The following is a 19,957-nucleotide window of genomic DNA, read 5'->3' as shown; positions in this document are numbered from 1 at the left end:
CCCATAATATCCTGGGGTATAACCCATCTAGCCCAGGTGGAAATGGCTAACACAAGGTGCATAAATTTAAGGTGATTGGAGGAAAGTACATAGGGGATATCAGAGGTAAGTAGTAGTTGTTGTTGTTTTTACACAGAGTGGCGGTGCATGGAACGTGCTGCCAGGGGTGCTGGTAGAGACAGATACATTACGGATACCCTAATGTTTTTCCAGAAGTTCCAGCACATCCTCCTTAACATCGACATGTTCTAGCTTATCAGCCTGTTTTACGCTGTCCTCACAAATGTCAATGTCTCCCTCACAAGTGAATACTGAAGCAAAGTATTCATTAAAGGACCTCCCCTACCTCCTCTGACTCCAGGCACGTTTCCTCCTCTATCCCTAATCGGTCCTACTTTCACTCTGGTCATCCTCCTGTTCTTCACATACGAGTAGAATGCCTTGGGGTTTTCCTTAATCCTACTCACCAAGGCCTTTTCATGCCCCTTTCTAGCTCTCCTAAATCCATTCTTAAGCTCCTTTGTGGCTACCTTCTAACTCTCTAGAGCCCTGTCTGATCCTTGCTTCCTAAACCTTAAGCAAGCTTCTTTCTTCCTCTTCACTCAATATTCCAATCTCTCGTCAACCATAGTTCCTTCACCCTACCATCCTTTTCCTGCCTCAAAGGGAGAAACCTATCCAGAACTCCATGCAAATAATCTCTAAACAACCGCCACATTTCCATTGTTCACTTCCCTGAGAGTACATCTGCTTCCAATTTACACTCCCAAGTTCCTGCCTAATAGCATCATAATTCCCCCTCCTCCAATTAAATACTTTCCCATACCGTCTGCTCCTATCCCTCTCTAAGGCAAGGGTAAAGGTCAGGGAGTTGTGGTCACTGTCTCTGAAATGCTCACCCATTGAGAGATCTGACACCTGACCAGGTTCATTGCCTAGTACCAGATCCAGAATGGCCTCTCCTCTAGTCGGCCTGTCTACATATTGTATCAGGAATCCTTTTGTTAGCCGTGTAAAATTTTTCTTGGTCTAGTCAAAAACAAAAATGATCTTCAAAATATATAATCAAGGATACACACAAAAAATAGAAATTGAAAATTGGGTGTTCACTATTTTCTTATTACAGAAAATATAGCCCATAGCATAAATATGTATTGTAAAATGAGTAGAATATTCAAACCAATCAAGCCAGGTTTAGATATGTCAGTCAAACAATCTGTTCAATTAGATTGCAGCTGACCTTCGCTACAAATCCAATTATCCATCTTAGAACTATATCCATATCCCTATGCAAGAGGAGCCCAATGATCTCTGGTACTACTAACTAAATAACAATTTTTTTAACCTTTGTATTCTAAAATCCCACATTCCTCGAGTCTTTGATTATTTAGCTTTCAGTGGTGCATACCCAGACACACATATTTGTACGTTGCCTCACAACTCATCATTCAATATTAAGAAAATTTTGTTGACTTCCTTGAATCCAAGTGGATGACCTCTCAGTTCTCCACATTCAAGTTCACCTGCCACAGTTTAGCTCTCACATATTCTGTCAATATCCCCTTGGAAATGCGTGCATGCACCTACACAACTTACATTGCCTTCCAACTTATTGCCTGCAGACTAGAATACATAACTTTTAATTCCTTGATCCAAGTTATTAATTTTCAAAATGAAAATTCAGGGACACACCACAGATTCTGGGAACACCACTTGCCACATCCTACTAAGCAGAAAATATTACTTATTCTCTCTTTTGCTCTCTCTATCTGCCAACCATTTACTAATCCAGAAGGCGATCTGCCCTCTAATTGCATTCTGTTTTTCAAATACGTGCATCTGTTTTATTTTTAGTTTCCTAAAAGTTTTCAGTATTTTCTCCCCTTCCTCCACTTTTGGGGAAAATACTAAACAAAAGGTACAAATTAAACAATAAAAGCAAAATGTTGGAAACACTCAGCAGGTCAGGCAGCATCTGTGAAGTGATTCAGGATGAGCCGTTTCAGGACACCCTTCATCAGAACTGGTATGGAGAGAAAAACAAGTTGGTTTAAAGTTGCGGAGAAGTCTGGGTGGAGGGCCAGAGAGAACAGAAGGAATATATGCAACAGGGTGAAGCCAAAATTGGCCATGGTCACTGTGGAGACAAGTAGTGGTTGATTTGTTAGTAGTGGCAATTAGACTAGACCAGGGGCAGAAACCTAATTGCGAAAATTATAGATAGGAAATGAATCAACCCATGCTTGCACGCAGGAAGGCTAGACAAATCAGAGCATGAGGAATATTCTCTACATCTCTGAATAAGTACAGCAGCAGTAACTTTCAAGAAGCTCAATAGCATCAGGACAAAGCAGCCCACTTCAATGGCACCCGATCAACTATTATAAACGTTTATGCCTTTCACCACTGGAGCACAGTGACTTCTCTATGTGTAACTTATGAAATGCACTGCAGTTATTTGCCCAAGCTACTCCAACAGAACCTCCCAAACCCACAACTTCCATCAAACAAGACAAGGGAAGTACATGGGAACACCATGTACCTGCTGGCCCTTGCACCTGCAGATTTTTCTCCAAGAATGGGCAAGATCCAGTGCCCATTCTTCTTCGTCACTGGATCTAAATCCTGGAATATCCTGCCGAACAATAACACTATCGGAGCACTTTCACCTGCTGCAGTTCAAGAAGCCAGCTCATCATCATCTCAGGGCAATTAGTGATGGGCAGTAAAAATGAACCTAGCCAACAGAACACAGATCTCCAGAACAAATACAATTTTCCCTGTATAATCTTGATATCTCATACACAGTATATGCATTCCCAATCACCTGAAACCAAATCATTTATGAGGCAGCAATTTTGGGGTTGGAGGATGTGGATCTGGTCAAATAAATGCAGGGGTTCTAACCAACTTGGTCCATGCTGTGATTACAGCCAAGAAATTGTGGGCAATTAGAGAAAATGAAATTCCCAAAGCCTCCGTGTATAATCGTAGTTTGACTACAAGGGGGTGGGAGATCTCAATCCTTAACATGTAATTGTGATGCCTGGCTCTTGTCATCGTAATTAATTATTTCTACTGACTTTAAGTAAAGAGTCTACCCTATCAATTCAAACTTGATTAAATTATCTCAACCGAATGCTTCTCAAGTATAGAGACGCAGCTGAATGAACCTCTTACGAAAAAACTAAAAATTTTAAATCTGGGAATTGATCTTGAGGTCTTTCCTTTTCCTAGTTCTGCATGCAAATAGATCAAAGTTGAGGTCAAAGCAGTGCCTTGTACAAGGACAAAATATATTCAAATAAATTGTCCTGTTGTGTACCCTGTGCATTTTAGCTACAGCTTGACTACAGATATTGTGAATGTTTTAAAAATTGATGTATTAAAAACCTAGATTACTTTATTCCACCACTTTCCCTTGGTATGTGGATGCCCACATACAGGTCACTACATTTTTTAAGTTAATAATTTTCAAAACTCAGTCCACCTTTCAGCACACACCGACCCACTATTAATGGTGGTGTATCCTTTATGGATCTACAGAACACCAGCTGAAAGTTCAGCAGATCTAAATACACAACTGATCACTTCCTGCCTGCGATCATTTAGCCATTTCTCAATCCACAAGAGGGTTTGTGGCGGCACCTTATCTAAAGATTTATTAAAATCCAGGAAGACTATGCTTACTAGGTTAACTATATCCACTAACTAAGTGAATAATTTGAGAAAGTTTTGATCAAGTTGTAAGATACAAATTATTTTTCCAGTAATTATATTGGGTTTTCTTGATACAACCTTCTCTAAATACATAATATAATGTATTTAATTTATACATAAGACATAACATAATATATCCATCATAACTTAATTTGAGTACCTTTCTTATTACTAAAGCTAATGGGCCTATAGTTAACACAGTTCAATTTTTAAAAAAACAAAAGATTCAAAATTCTGCCTTGCATCTTGTTTGGAAAACTGAAGTTTAATTAGTTAAGCCTTCCATTATAAGAGAACTATAATCAACTCCAGCAAGCGATTATAAAATGAACAGCATGTGGTCCACGGTCTTAAAGAAACTCTTTGCGGGTATTACCTAATTTTTTGAACTTTCATTCTTCATAAGAACATTTCCTTACATTTTGAAAGTTAACTGTTTTGTTATTAACAGCAGCATTTAAATCATTCAGTTGCATATCTTCAAGAGTGGAAAACAGAAAAATAATCTGATTCTGGAAATCGGATCCAAAGTCTTGGGATCAATCACAAAAGGCACCCTATACATCTCGGCCTATCCACCGCTGATCCACTTGCCACATATGGTGACTACAGCCAAGACACATCACGTTCCACTTGCTAACAATATCCTGCCTCTAATCCTACTATCACCTTTCTCAATCCTTCCACTATGCCAGCCACTGTGGATGGGACATTTCTTCTAATTACACACCATTGCCTTTGTATAGATTGACAAACTGATACCCAAATCAATGAAACCACTCTCCTTGCCAAATTCTGAGGCTGGACCAAACAGTTTGTAACCATGGCATTCTATTTGAATGTCAAATCTACGTCCTCTCGATCCCAAGACTGCCTGCTTTGATTTATACAATACTGGATTATTTGCATGCAGGACTCAAAACTATTTACCAAAAACTACTTTATGCTTGTTTCACCCAGGCATGGCTATTCCAATGCTCTCTTGAAAAAAAATCTCCCATTTTCCAAATGCTGCATATTTAAGGTCATCCAAAACTCTGCTGCTTATGTCCTAGTTTGCACCGTCCCTTTTACCCAACACTGTGCTCACTGACCTACATATGGCTTAGAAAGTGCATGCTGGCGTTCAAATTCCTCCACTGCCCTACCTCCTTGATCTCTTGTACATTTCCTCCCACTGCTCTCTTCACCTCACCAATGTTATTACAGCGGCGGAGATCCAGATTCAATTCTGGCCACTGTCTGTAAGGAGTTTGTACGTTCTCCTTGTGTCTGCATGGGTTTCCTCCAGGTGCTCCAGTTTCCTCCCACATTCCAAAGATGTACGGGTTAGGAAGTTGTGGGCATGCTATGCTGGCGCTGGAAGCCTGGCGACACTTGCGGGTTGCCCCCAAAACACACTACGCAAAAGATGCATTTCACTATGTGTTTCTGTGTACATGTGACAAATAAAGATACGTATATCTTATCTTATCTAAGCCCTGCACAACCTCTACCTTTCTATCTCTATTCCCCTATCAATACCCTACTTTCAAGCCACTACATTGCTTACTTTTCTTGGACATCACTCTAGAGGTTCAGCATCTATTTTTGCTTACATCTACATAAAATGACAGGTAAAAATTCTATATTAGGAAGTGCTATTTATTGCAAGTGGTTGCTTTTGCAACAAGTTCACTTTTGCTGACACCAAACCTTTGCCATTTAGTTTGCATGCTGGCAAGTATTACACTTCATATTTCACTACCACATTTCCAGCATGAGCACTGCTGAGAGTCAGTCTGCTCACTGGATTCATTGAAATCTTTGCTGTTTGGTCAGCATGAATTTTAGTGAACTGGAAGCCCTGGGGAATCCCATTATAGAGACAAATTTATGCAGCTGTGTTTACAGTTCTATTTATTGTTACTTCAATTTAGAATGGAAACTTCTGTCATCACTGAAAGGGATTCTCCATTGCTTTAAATGGATTTTTCACTCAATATACAGATCACGTCAGTTGCTGTCATTGACCGATTCTTGGCTACTTTAAATGACTCCAGCTTTTGTGAAATGCTCAACATACAGGTCGTATCAGTTGACTCCCAATGATTTTGAAAGAAGAGGGAAAAAAAACAAAAATCAAAGACAGGAACAGACAGATGTTTGTATTTTGTTAAGAAAGCTAACTTTCTAACTAAAACATAACTGCAAATTAATGACTACCATTAGAAGATATTAATTAAGAACATAGAATAGTACAGCTTAGGAACAAGCCCATCGGTCCACAACGTTGTGGCGAGCATGATGCCAAATTAAACTATTTTGATCCATATTCCTCCATTCCCTGCAATTCATGTGCCTATCTAAAAGCTTGTTGAACGGCACTATTACATACTACCACCTCTGGCAGCGCATTCCAGACACATACCATCCCATGTAAAAAAAAACTTGCCCTTTAGGTGCCCTCTCACCTAAAGTTATGTCCTCTAACATTCAACATTTCTACCCTGGAAAATGGATTGGCTGTGTTCCCTATCTATGCCTCTTAATCTTACAAACTTCTCTCAGGTCTCCCCTCAGCATCCGACACTCCAGAGAAAACAATGTAGTTTGTCCAACCTCGCCTTATAGCTAATACCCTCAAATCTAGGCAGCATCCTTGTAAACCTCTTCTGCACCCTCTCCAAAGCCTCCACTTCCTTCCAGTAATGGGGCAACCAGAACTGCACACAACACTCCTAGTGCAACCTAATCAGTTTTGTACAACTGCATCACGAGTTCCTCACTCTCATATTCTATGCCCCTAGCGATGAAGACAAGCATACCATACACCACTTTCTAAACCACTCTATGGGTTGTATGCTTATTACAAGGAAGGAGGTATTTGCAGCCTTGAAGCACATTAAGGTGGGCAAATCCCCAGGGCCTGACCAAGTGCACCCCCAGGAGACCAGGGAAGAAATCGCAGACGTCAGCCATTGGTGAAGTTCCAGAAAACTTGGGTGTGGCTAATGTTGCTCCATTGTTCAAGAAGGGGAGCAAGAACAGGCCAGGGAACTACAGGCCAGTGAGCCTGACTTCAGTTGTATGAAAATTACTGGAGGGAATTCTGAGGGATAAGATCTCCCACCAATTAGATAGTCAAGGCCTGATCAGCAGTCGTCAGCATGGTGGAGAGAAATAAAGGACTGCAGATGCTGGACTCTAGATGAAAAGCATGATAATGCTGGAAGAACTCAGCAGGCCAGGCAGCATCCGTGGAGAAAAGCAGGCGGTCAACGTTTCGGGTCAGGATCTTTCTTCATTGGTCAGCATGGTTTTGTGTGTGGGAGGTCAAATCTGACAAATCTTTTGGAGTTTTTTTTGAAGAGGTAACTAAGAAGATAGATGAAGGTTAGGGCAGTGGATATTGTCTATATGGACTTTAGTAAGGCCTTTGACAAGGTCCCACATGGCAGTCTGATCTGGAAGGTTTGGTCGCATGGGATTCAAGGGGAGTTAGTGAGGTAGATTCAGAATTGGCTCGATGACAGGAAGCAGAGGGTGATGGTTGAAGGTCGATTCTCCGACTGGAAGCCTGTGACTAGCGGGGTGTCCCAGGGGTCAGTGTTGGGACCTCTGTTATTCATTATTTATGTAAATGATTTGGATATGAATGTACATGGCACGATTAGCAAGTTTGCTGATGATACTAAATTAGGGGGTCTTGTTGATAGTGAAGCAGGTTACAAAGCGATCTTGATCTGTTAGGGAGATAGGCTGAGGAATGGCAAATAGATTTCAACTTAGATAAGTGTGAGTGATGCCATTTGGACATTCAAACCAGGATAGGACTTGTGCAGTGAATGGCAGGCCACTGATGAGTGTTGTGGAACAGAGGGACCTGGGAGGACAAGTACACAGTTTGCTGAAAGTGGCCGCAGAAGTAGACAGGGTAGTGAAGAAGGTATTTAGCATGCTAGCCTTCATCAGTCAGGGCAGCGAGTATAGGAGTAGGGACATTATGTTGCAATTATGTAAGTAGTTGGTGAGGCTGCACTTGGAGTATTGTGTACAGTTTTGGTCATCCTGTTAGAGGAAAGACGTTGTCAAGCTGCAGAGAGTGCAGAAGAGATTTAAGAGGATGCTACCTGGACAAGAGGGCCTGAGTTATAGGGAGAGGTTGGCCACGCTGGATCTTTATTCCTTGACGTGTAGGAGAATGAGGGGTGATCTCATAGAAGTTCATAAAATCATGAGCGGTATGGAGAAAGTGGACGGCCTTGGCCTTTTCTCCAGGGTTGGGGAGTCCATAACTAGAGGGTACAGATACAAGTTAAGAGGGGAGAGATTTAAGAGAGACCTCAGGAGGTAATTTCTTTACACGGAAGGTAGTGAAGACCTGGAATGAGTTGCCAGAGGAAGTGGTCGAGGTGGGTACAATTGCAACATTTAAGCAGCATTTGGATAGGTACATGGAGGGGAGGGTGCTTGGAGGGTGATGGGCTGAACGCGGGCAGCTGGGACTAGCAGAGATGATGCTGTGGTCAGTATGGACCAGTTGGGTCAAAGGGCCAGTTTCTGAGCTGTATTACTCTATGACTATCTAATTGCATTGCCACTTTCAGGGAAGGTATGGACTTGGATCCCAAGATCCCTCTGTGCATCAATGCTGATAAGGGTCCTGCCATTGACTGCATACTTCCCCTTACATTTGACGTCCTAAAGTGCAACACCTCACACTTGCCCAGATTAAACTCCATCTGCCATTTATCCACCCATAAGTGTAACTGTTGTATCCTTCAACGACCTTCTTCACTGTCCACAACTCCACCAATTCTTGTGCTGTCTGCAAACTTACTAACCAACCCATCTACATTTTCTACCAAGTCATATTCATATATATATCTATATACACACACACACATATATATATATATATATATATATAGATAGATAGATATATTTATATATATATATTACACACACACACATTATATATATATATATATATATATATATATATATATATATATATATATATAAAACAATAGAAGTCCCAGCATGATCCCTGTTTAAACAGTTGTAGTCAAACAAGATTTAAAAGGAGAATGTGATGTCAAATAATTACAGAAAAGAATAAAATTTATATATTAAGAGCAATATATTTGAAAGGTGGACCTAAAGTTAAATCTGGTTGGGTGATAGGTATTTGTCTACTTGAAATGCTCATCGATGGTTGATAGGACAAGATGTTTGAGTTTTCCAAATTTAAAAAAAATGCACATTAGTAACATAAATTGTTTTGATGGGAAAGTTCTTTACAGAGAAAAGTTGTTATTACCCATTAGGAAGAGCATTTAAAGAACTAAAAGGATGAAAAATAAAAATAAAATTGAAAAAGGAAAAAATACCATCTGTCAAACAGCCACATTTTATACTTAAACAGCTTCCAAAATGAGCTTCAATTTATGACCAACTGGTCTACACAACAAAGACTAACCACTTTTCCTTTGACTCAAGAGATCAATGAAAATGCTGGATTGCATAAATTTTGTACCAAGCACTTGGAAGATTCAGGGTAAACATTCAGAAGCTACTTTTGTGAAAAGCTCAATGTAAAACAGATACAATCTAAAGCCCGAGTGAGGATTTCCTGTTTTACTTTGCATGTAATTTGACAGTAGTCTTTGCTGTAAAGAGTGGATTAACATGTCTGTATTTAAAGTCAGTGCTGTTTAAACGTCCTCAAATATCCTCCATCCAGTTTCTCAATTATAACACTATCAGCAATCATGAGAACACTATTCAAAGATGTACCACTTAAGCAAACAGGGAACAGGAAATTACTTAAGGACAGAATTATAAATAACTTCTAAAAAAAAATGCCTTTTGATCAAAGCATTCACATATAATATTGTTTTCGTCCAGCAAATTGCACAAAACATTAGAAGAAAATCAATTACGATTTGCAATTGGAAGCCCATGGTGCGTGCAGGGATTGGCGCTGGGATCCTTGTTGTTTGTATTAACAATTTGGATATGAATATAGGAGGTATGACTAGTAAGTTCACAGATGATATGAAAATTGATGGTGTTTATAGTGAGGAAGACAGTCTTTAGCTACAGAACTAGATATACACGGTAAGGCAGGCAGAGCTGGTTTGTTTTCCCTGAATCAGAGAAGGTTGAGAGGTGATCAGAGAGAAGTTTACAAAATTATGAGGGGTATAGATAGCAAAAAACTTTTCGCCTAGTGGAGGTGTCTATAACCAGAGGGCATAGGTTTAAGGTAAAGGGTAGGACATTTACAGGAGAGGTGAAGAACTTTTTCCACACCGAGATTGATTGAAATCTAAAATGCACTGCCCGAGGGGACGACAGAGGCATATAGTTTCACAGTATTTAATGAATATTTAGAGAAGCATTTGAAATGCCAGGGAAAATGAGTTTGCTGTAGATAGACAAATGGATGGCATGGACACAGTGGGCCATAGGGCCTGTTTCCATGCTACGTGACGCTAAAACTTAAAACAATCCTACGCCTCATTTAGGTGTATCCAAAAGATGATGGATTTATACAAGTGGTCAATGGAAAAGGAAGAAAAGTGTGATTTAAAATATTTATCGGCCATTTTCAAAACTTTGCATAATGAATTTTAAAAGGTATAAGAAACAATAAATTTGATTACAGCTATTGAAAAGAAAAATTATAAGAAACTAGAAAATAGAAAGACACAGCATTTATGGTCAACTCAATATAGTTTTTACTTTAATCATAAGATCATCTGCCTGAAAATGCTACTGTCCCCTGACATCTATGCATTGCCATAACTTGACAGCTTGCATGCTCCAATGATCACCAGAGGTGGTGCTGGCTGCTGCTTTTGCTCCTGATAGATTCAACCATGTTAAATTGGTCTGAGAAGTGGCCAGACAAAGGACAGCTTGCCCTTGCAGGTTGGGGGTTAGGCATTAGGCTAACTACCCTGTACTGGTTAACAAAAAAAAATGGAAAAACTGGCAGAGAAATCAACCATTTTTGTGTGTTATGGTCTCTTCTAGAAACAGGAAGGGGTGGAAGAGCTTTGTTACTACACTTGCTCTGTATGCCAGAGGCCTAATGGGTTACAAGCAAAGAAAATTCTCTTGATGAGTTGCGGTCTGGAATAATTGAAACATTATTCCAAAGTAATAATTGAAACATAAAATTTGTCTCTTCTTAAAAAAAAAGTATTGGAGGAGGAAGAAGAGGAAGAACAAGAAAAGGGAACAACAGGTTTATCTTCTTGTTGTACTCCTTGGCAATCTGCCAAAGTGCAGTATTAGCCAAGGCCTAGGAGCATAAGTCTGGCTTGTTCTATCAACCAGGAAATGGTAATGAACACAATTTAATGCCATCACAGGATTCTAAAGCTTACTGTTCTATCAGATCAGATACGTAATATCCACTTACTGCATTAACTATACTAGAAATTACTGTCTAAAAACAAAAGTGCCCATCAGCATGTGCTGGTTACATCAGGAAGGCTAGTTAATACGGGGCATATTTAATGGCATGTCAGAAAACATTTATTTGACTTTGAACAAACTTTTATTAAAACACAACTGTACATTTAAGACTAGACAGACGAACACCAGCATGTGGGGTTGCCAGTTACTGTTGGAGAGATAAAAAGGGTTGATCTATTTTGCTGTCAGCAGCAGGCTTGCTTTGTATGTGGGTCTTGCCAACTCAGCGTTTGACTACCATGTGATAAGAAAACACCCAGCTGGAATGCAAATAGGATAAGCGGTGTGAAAGGCAAGCACAGCAGCTCACTTCTAAAACTCCAGTTGCAAAGTAAAAACACCGTTTCTTGCTGCAGTTGTACAGAGACTAGTTCACAATTTCTTATTTTATGCAAAATACATTAGATTTACATTCTGAGCCCACTAACATTATAAAAAGAAAGGTAGTATTAAGAAACTACTGGCGCAATGCATCATTTACCTGCCAGGTCAGGATCTTTCACAACAATATGTGCATTCAATTCTTGCAGCTCTTGGTGAAGCTCATCTAGTTTTTTGTTTGACTTTTTTAACATATTTTCCACATATGCCAGATTTTTCTTATCAGTTGTGACTTTCTTGAGGTTCTCTGCTCCTTCCTTAATTTTAAGTTCCTTTCGTATTTCTCGCTTAATTGAATCCTTGATTTCATCCAGCCTCTGTTGCACCATAGTGTCCGACAAATCCAAGTTCTGACACAAGCCCAGACACTCAGATACTGGATGACTTCGGCCATCACCCTACAAAGGAAGAATTTTTAAATAATCATTTCATAACAAGCAGCTTTTTTTTTCCCCTGGCAGTGCAACTGATGTGCAGAAATTAGATTTTTATTTAGACAAAATACTATGCAAAGGCAAGCTTCCCATTACACCTCACCAGATAAACAACTTGGCATTGCATTAAAACCACAACTGCACACAATATACTCAGCCCTCCAACAAAAGGGACAGAACTTCAAGCAAAATATAGTTAGAAGGGTAATATAGTTAGAATATAGTTAGAAGGGTAATAATCTGCTGTTATATTTTGAAAGATAACAGCAGAAATGTTATAAGTGATCACATGGTCGTGTAAAAAGTTCAAATACGCTGTTTCTTAACCCAAGATGGTCCTTTGAAAGAACTTAACTGGTCAAAATAAAACAGTTTTTAATTAACCTACCATAAGGAAACCATCAAATACCATATGTATATCCACAAAAAACCTATACATCAGCATATCTAACTCCTGCTCAACCCAAAAGATAAACGAGCGTCTTGTGCAGTTGACTGCATTTGACTATAAACAGAAAAAGCTGAAAATACTCAAGCATGCCTGGGTATTTGTGGCAAAACATATCTAACGTTTCAGTTCTATGATGTTTTGATAGTGAATCAGTATCTGGGGAAGGGGGCTTTTTAAAATTTTACAATAAACTCGAGGTGATGCTATACACAGCACTTGGTCTTACAGAATGTTGGTCTTAATGGAACTAATGGTCCCAAACAAAGACTCTATCACTTATTCTATGCAGCCAATGAAAGAACAATACAACATATAGGCAGCCCTGAACCAGTTATAAACAAGATGCTGTCATCTGTTACACTGATGGAAGCTAAAATCATATCCTTGTTGCAACTGCATCAAAACAAAACATCAAACAGTGAAACATACTGTCACAGACTGACCCTTCTGATCCTTTTGCGGGCACATGGCTGCCTTTCATGCAGCCCCATTGGATTTAACAAGCTTCAAAACCTGACATCAACACAGATGTTGCTACTCTTGCCATGTAATAAGATTATGAGAACTGTACCAGCTTAGAAATTTGGTACTTGACATGAACTGCAAAAAAAAAGTGGCAAGTTAGAAAAGAACAAAATCAGCTTTGCTTTTAGTTGACTGGCTCAGAATATTGGAAGCACAAGCCTTTGGTCCAATTGCACCAAAGTGAAAAATGATACAACATTTGATTACAACAGCTAAAGAGTAGCTATTTACTATAATTATAATTATCCCATAGAACGTTGTCCATGTTTTTCTTCATTTGTCTCCGTTATTACTTGACAGCACTATTTATTCACCTTTGCTGGGTTACAGCATCAAGAGGTGTAGAGCAAAGGTGAATAAATAGTGCTGACATACAACTCAGCTACGATCTAACAGAAAGGAAGAACAGGCTTAAGGAGCAAGGTACCCAAATCCAGTCCCACTACATGTGAAGTAAGATATTCTATCCCAGATTGTGGCCGATCTGTTGGTCAGCACTATTTACTCGCTTTTTCTCCACACGTCTTGATGTCCTAACCCAAAGATGTGTACTATCAAGTAATAACTAAGACAAATTTGTAAGACAAAACACCGAGTAGAGGCAGACTACTCTCTGAAAGGATGAGAACCAATATTGATCCTGTTCTTACCCAAAATTTGAATAATCCTGAGCAAACTCCAAGAATCTTTCCCCAAAAATATTCAAGAGAATGGCTTTAAAAGATTCAAGAGGACAACCTTTCCTTATAGTACATAGCTCAGCAGAATAAAAACCAAACCATCACCTAGATATGCATGTTCAATACTAAATCAAGTGATGGGGATTCTAGAGCATAAACTTCCATCTAACACTAAAATCTAGCTCTATTTTCTCACTCCTCCACTTCAGCTGACTTGCAAGATTATTTGCCTGATATCCAGTTTTGGAGAAGTCACAATTTCCTCTAGCTAAATAGTAATGAAACCCTTGTCTCCAATCTAATCCTCCTGCCAGGCCATTGTCTTGGACCAAATGACATGGGGCAAGCATGGCATCCCATCTTGAACTCCAGCTGAGTTTTCAAGTTCACATTCTTGCCATCAATCCTTTCAGCAGATCTGCCGCTGAAATTCTCTCCACGTCTCAACTCTTGTTTCAATACTCTCCCCGCCTCCTCCTTGCCTCTCTCCAGAAATCTTAGCTTATTTGCAATTCTTCTGCATATTTCCTAGCGAATACTGAATTCTGCTTAGTCATCACCCATAACTTTTGACCCACTTTGCATCTGCAAAAGCATCAAATTTAAGATGCTCATCTTGATCTCCAAATACCTCTGATCCTTTCTAAGTCCTCCAAGAACAACATGTTCCTCTGGCACTGACTTGTGCAACTCCCATTTTCTTTCCCACACTACTGATGGGCACACCTTCAGCTGCATTGACTGTGTTCTGGAATTCCTTCCAAAACTTTCTCTGCTCATCTATCACTCTGAATAAAATTTTCTTTGGCTTAGTTTTTAAAGTCAGGTCTAATTATCTGCACATTTATACCTGTTGCTCATGCTTCCATAAGGCAGCCCAAAAGATATTTGGACATGCCCCCCTCCAAGCTGCATGCAACCCCAACCTGGAAATATATCATTTCCCTTCTTAGTCACAGGACATAAATCCTGGAACTCCCTAACCAATAGTGCTGGGGAAGTGCCTTCATCAGAAGTATTGTAATAATTCAAGGTAACTAATTGCCACAGCTTCTCACGAGCAATAAATATTTCCTTGACAGCAATGCCAGACCCCAAAAAAACTGAATAAATACAACGAGTGCATAAATTAATAAATAAATAAAATGAATTAAACAAATGAATGAATAAACACTGGAGTTTTACAATGTTTCCCTTAGACATCACCAATTTAATAGCACAAAACAGAGATCTGCATTTATATAGTATCTTTCATATCCTTTTCAGTATGTCCTAAAGTAAACTACACCCACTTAAATAATTTCCCAATTGTAATCACTTTCGTAATGCAGGAAACATGGCAACCAATTTAAATACCGCCAGTTCAGGCAAAAGCAGAGAAATAACTACCAGATAGGTTGGGTAGTTCTGAAGATATTGGTTGAAGCGACAATGGGATAAGTCCCCTGCTCCTCTTCAAAGTATGCAATAGGACCACTTGATTTGAAAAAGCAGACTGGACCTTCATCTCATCCAAAAGATAGTGCACTGCCAGAGGAACTATTGAAGGAATCCTGCAAAGGAGTGTTGGCCTAGATTGTTTTTTAATGTTCAATCATCTAAAGTGAGAGTTGAACTCAGAGCCTTCCTGACTCAAGGACTGGAATGTTATCAACTCAGTCATAGTCAAAACTATCACAATACGGCTCAACATTTGGCTTTGCTCCTTAACTGGTGCTCCACGATATACAGAAAAGAAACTGAATTTGTAAATTATGATAAAAAAATTACATCCTTTTCAGAATAAAGATGGAGCTTACTGAGCTTTATAATGTAGAACAAAGTGGTTAGGCAGCAGCATTTAGCAAAGTGTTAAAAAAAATGTATTTATGTGGCATCTCTCATGACCATTGATGTACCAAACCATGTCACAACTAATGGAATATTTCTGAAGTGTAAACAGCTGAAAGCAGAGAAATGTAGCAGCTAAATTGTACCAGATGGTCTCTCAAATGGTAATGAAGTAAATGACCAGATGTATTTTAATGATGTTGGCTGCATGATAAAGATCAGCTAGGTTTCTACAGAAAGGCTGAATTTTAAAGTTGGACTGGGAGAGTATACGATTGTGCTGGCCAAGAAAGAAGAGATTCAGAGCTAAGACGACATTGTAGAGAAGGGTGGGGGGATTCATATGGGACTTGTAGAAGATTTTAAATTTGATGTTAGAACATAGAACAATACAGCACAGGAACACGGACCAAAGAGCAAGACTTATGGGCAAGTTATAATGTAGGTTTGGTGGCACTGCTCTGAGCATATCGAAACTTACAAAAACCAGAGGGTAGGGCAGGTAGCAATAGAACAGAAATTCAGTTGAAGTAATGAACACGTGGATAATGGTTTCACTGGGTGCAATGTGGCAAAGGGACCATGCTATAAAGGTGAAAAACAGTGGAATTAGCAGGGTACAAGAGACATGACGACCTAACGTCCAACTAAATATTTTTGGTTCTAAACCTGACTATTGAGAGAAGGGGATTCTGGACAAACAAATCACTGGTGCATTGCCAAGACAACAAACTTAATTATCTATTGATACCCACTACATTCTAATAATGCTTTCTTGACCATTGTTCAACTGAGTCACCCCCCACCCACCCTGCCCAGCAGTCATTAGGAGAAAGCTTCTTCCAATTAACCCTTAGCTTTCCTTGGTTAAGAGTTAACATGATATTTCTTCTTCTCCATTTCATCATGTTAGGTAAAGCTGAGGTGGCATTTCAACAGAAAGCTTATTTTGTTGCTATTACTCATGTATAATAATCCTTATTGTGGCACACCCTTCAACATATGCAGCAAGTTGTAGCATTCTTTGTTCTCCATTCACCTTGTTTAGATTATACCTCAGCATTACATTCTTAATGTGCCTGCAAAAACTGATTCAAACTTGTAACTTATTTGCAACTCTGCCTACATACCTTTTTTGATATTAAAGAAATGTTTTGTTGGAGGAGGGAGAGGCATAAATAACTACATGAGCAGGTTGATAACTAAAAGCACAATGCTAAAGAAAACTGGTATGATATAAGCAAGCTGAAGGGCCATCATGTAAATAAGCTGTAAAAAAAATGCTATAAATCAATATGCTTTATTATGCAAATTTTGTGCATTGCTACTAGAAGACAACTTATACTTGCGAGTATGCTTGACTTATTTAAGTGATGTGCTTAGCTTATTGTGGCAAGTAATTTGCCTAACACCCCCAAAGCCTCTTCTTCATCAACAAGAAACAACCCCAGGAGTTTGACAGAATATTCTCCAATTACCTGGATGAAGAAAGCTCCAACATTCAAACAGCTTAACATCACCCTGGACAAAGGAGCTTGATTGCTTGTCATCCCATTCACCACCCCAAACAGCCACTCTTCCCACCTCTGGCTTGCTGTGAAAAATCTAGAAAACATGCTACAATTGTTCGTCTTGCTGCTCTGAAAGTACAAGAAACTTCTACCATCAAAGCCGACGAGGGTAGCAACCGTGGAAGAACACCAACATCTGCACATTCCTCTCTAAGTCACACACCATCCCGACTTGAAAACACATTGTTCCTTCATTGTCACTGGGTCCAAATCCTGGACCCAATGGCCATCAACCAGGTGGGAGTACCTTCATCAGGAAGATTACAGCAGTTCAAGAAAGTGGTTCATCATCACAACCTTTCTGAGGGTAGTTAGGCATGGACAATAAATGCTGACATTGCCACCAACACCCATATGTCATAAAATGAACAAAAAAGTCAAATTTGATGGTCTACTTCTTGAATTAGTAAATGGACTCATTAGCTATAGCAATTTTACATAGTTTAGCTTTCTAATACTGTCAAAGGCTGGTAAAAGAATATATCTATCATTTTATTGCTGGCTGCTTATCATAATTCAAATCAATATAGTACCAATCTGGTTGATTAGTTATATTTTTCCATTTTTTAGCAATGATGTTGACGAGTCACTAACTTTGCTTATTGGCAGAAACATTGTTTGCCACTATACAAAGTGGAAGTGGCCTTATGTTACAGGGATATTCTGTACCTATGGAGTAAATTTTGTAACATATAAAAATGCATTTTAAATAAAACACACAGGAAACATCTGAACGTGATATTCTACAAATTATGCCATTTTCACTATCAACAGCGACTTTCTTTGTAGTACTCACTCCTGGGTCATCGTTGAGGATTCTAGACGCTCTCCAAAGATTAGAGCACGGAAATCTAAACTGGCATTCCAGTGCAGTACTGAGTGCATGTCAAACTATGACAAAGATGCCAGCATTCTGAGGATTTGTTAGATGGAGGCTACACTGGTCTTTGAAGGTGGACATGTTCCTTCTTCTCCATTCCATAACAGCAGCTAGTATACTTGAGCTGAAGTGGCACCATTTCAAACAAAAGCAAGGAGGTTGTCCTCAGTGTCTTGGTTAAAGTTTTCTATTAATCAACACTGAAAAAAATAAATCAACTTGGTCTCTATCTCTGCTCTTAGGAGTTTGTTGTGCTCAAATTTCCACAAATGCTTCCTACAACATACAAATAATTACACTCCAAAAGCACAACATTTCCTTGGAAACAATTTGGGTACCGAGTTCATGAAAGTCCGTATATAATGCAAGCAGCTTATGAATTACATGTTTCCAAAACTGAGGCATCTATTCATCAATGCCTACTCTCAAATAAGTAGTTTTATACAGGTTCTCCCCAGCTTACAAGTGCTCGACATGTAGAGCCCAGACATACGAACAAGCGTTTGGGAGACCGGCTGGATGGATTTGTGAGCTGCTGCAGAGCTGTAGGCATCTGCTGCCTGGGAGCTCGGTTTGCAGCCACAGTTCCAACTTGTGAACTGCTCTGGTTACAACCAGTTCAGAGGAATAGGATCCTGCTGTAAGCTGGGGACGACCTGTGTATATCATTTGTGCTTGTGCACATCCCAGAGATTGAGGGGGAAGTTTTGGTAAATGTGGCACAGCAGCGTAGCAGTTAGCGTGATGCTATTACGGCACCAATGATCGAGGTTCAATTCCCGTCGCTGTCTGTAAGGAATCTGTACGATCTCCCCGTGTCTATGTGGGTTTCCTCCGGGTGCTCCGGTTTCCTCCCACATTCCAAAGACATACAGGCAGGTTAATGTAGGTTTAAATGGGCAGCGCGGACTCGTTGGGCCAGAAGGGCCTGTTACCATGCTGTAAATAAAGTTTTAAAAGTTTTAATTACTTTGTTTTGCAATAATCAACTGATTATTTGATAAGCTTGTACTGTTTAATTGTTTAGCAAGTCAGTGCACATAAACAATACTACTAGCCATCTATATCAGTGAAAAAAAACTTACTGCCAAAAATAATAAAGCCACACCATGAATTACACAATGTTTAAAAAAAAATATGCACATGTTTCTTCTATGACTCACAGGTGCCCAGACCAGGGAAGTCCCAGCCTCTCAGCTGGATGATGAAATATGATTGTACTCAATCAGCATATTAAAATCAACTGAAACATCCCTGGGAAGGAATAGTTAACCAGTCTTTCTGCATCTAGAAACTGCAGGTGCTAGAAATCTGAAATAAAACAAGGAACGTTCAAAATATTCATAAATATGTTTGAATGGGTATTGAACTGAAATGTTAACTCTGTCACTCTCCTCATGGATGTTGCTTGGCCTGCTGAGCATTTTAATAATTTTTCTGTTTTATTTTCTGCTTCTAAATCATTATGCAATAATCCTCATCAGAAATAACCACATGGACAATCACAGAATTGGATGTGGCTACCCCAGACTCAGTCGGAATGCCTGTCAACATTCACTATTCAGATACACTTAAGAGTGACAACTACTTGGGGACTGGAATGCTACCACCAGGGAACCATACCCTGGGAATCGATGTTTTTATGAGGGGCCGTCAGAAAAACATACAAACCTAACGTTTGATTTCAGTCATTATCTAATTATATTGTAAACCACTTTTACCTCATGCTATTTCAAATGCCATTTCAATCGCTTGATAGGACTACTGCCTTATATAATCACTCTTATGTAACTTTCTTTTTAAGACCAAACCCTTGAAGAATATGGAGACATCAAAGGCAATACTCATAAACTGGTAAAATCCAAACATCACAGACATGCCTTGGAAACTGGTTTAATATATTCCTACTGCAACAAGCATCCAAGCAACAACAAACCAGAATTGCTGTCTACAAGAATCAATTCATCACAAGGGGATAAATTAAAAAAGTTCAAGTTATACTTTATTGTCAT

General features: G+C 39.3%; 1 protein-coding gene across 2 annotated transcripts in view; it reads right to left on the bottom strand.

The window, feature by feature from the left end:
* pkn2a (protein kinase N2a) overlaps positions 1-19,957 on the bottom strand; it is a 119,921-nt gene that overhangs the window by 50,523 nt on the left and 49,441 nt on the right. For both annotated transcript variants that reach the window (XM_052012374.1, XM_052012372.1), the window contains exon 2: positions 11,675-11,972. In XM_052012374.1, coding sequence (XP_051868334.1) covers positions 11,675-11,972 — 298 coding nt within the window. The remainder of the gene's footprint in view (positions 1-11,674; positions 11,973-19,957) is intronic.

This window comes from Pristis pectinata, chromosome 3, assembly GCF_009764475.1.
Source record: "Pristis pectinata isolate sPriPec2 chromosome 3, sPriPec2.1.pri, whole genome shotgun sequence".
Lineage (NCBI taxonomy): Eukaryota > Metazoa > Chordata > Chondrichthyes > Rhinopristiformes > Pristidae > Pristis > Pristis pectinata.
The sequence above is the reverse complement of the archived record's forward strand: the minus strand, read 5'-3'. Positions and strand labels throughout refer to the sequence as shown.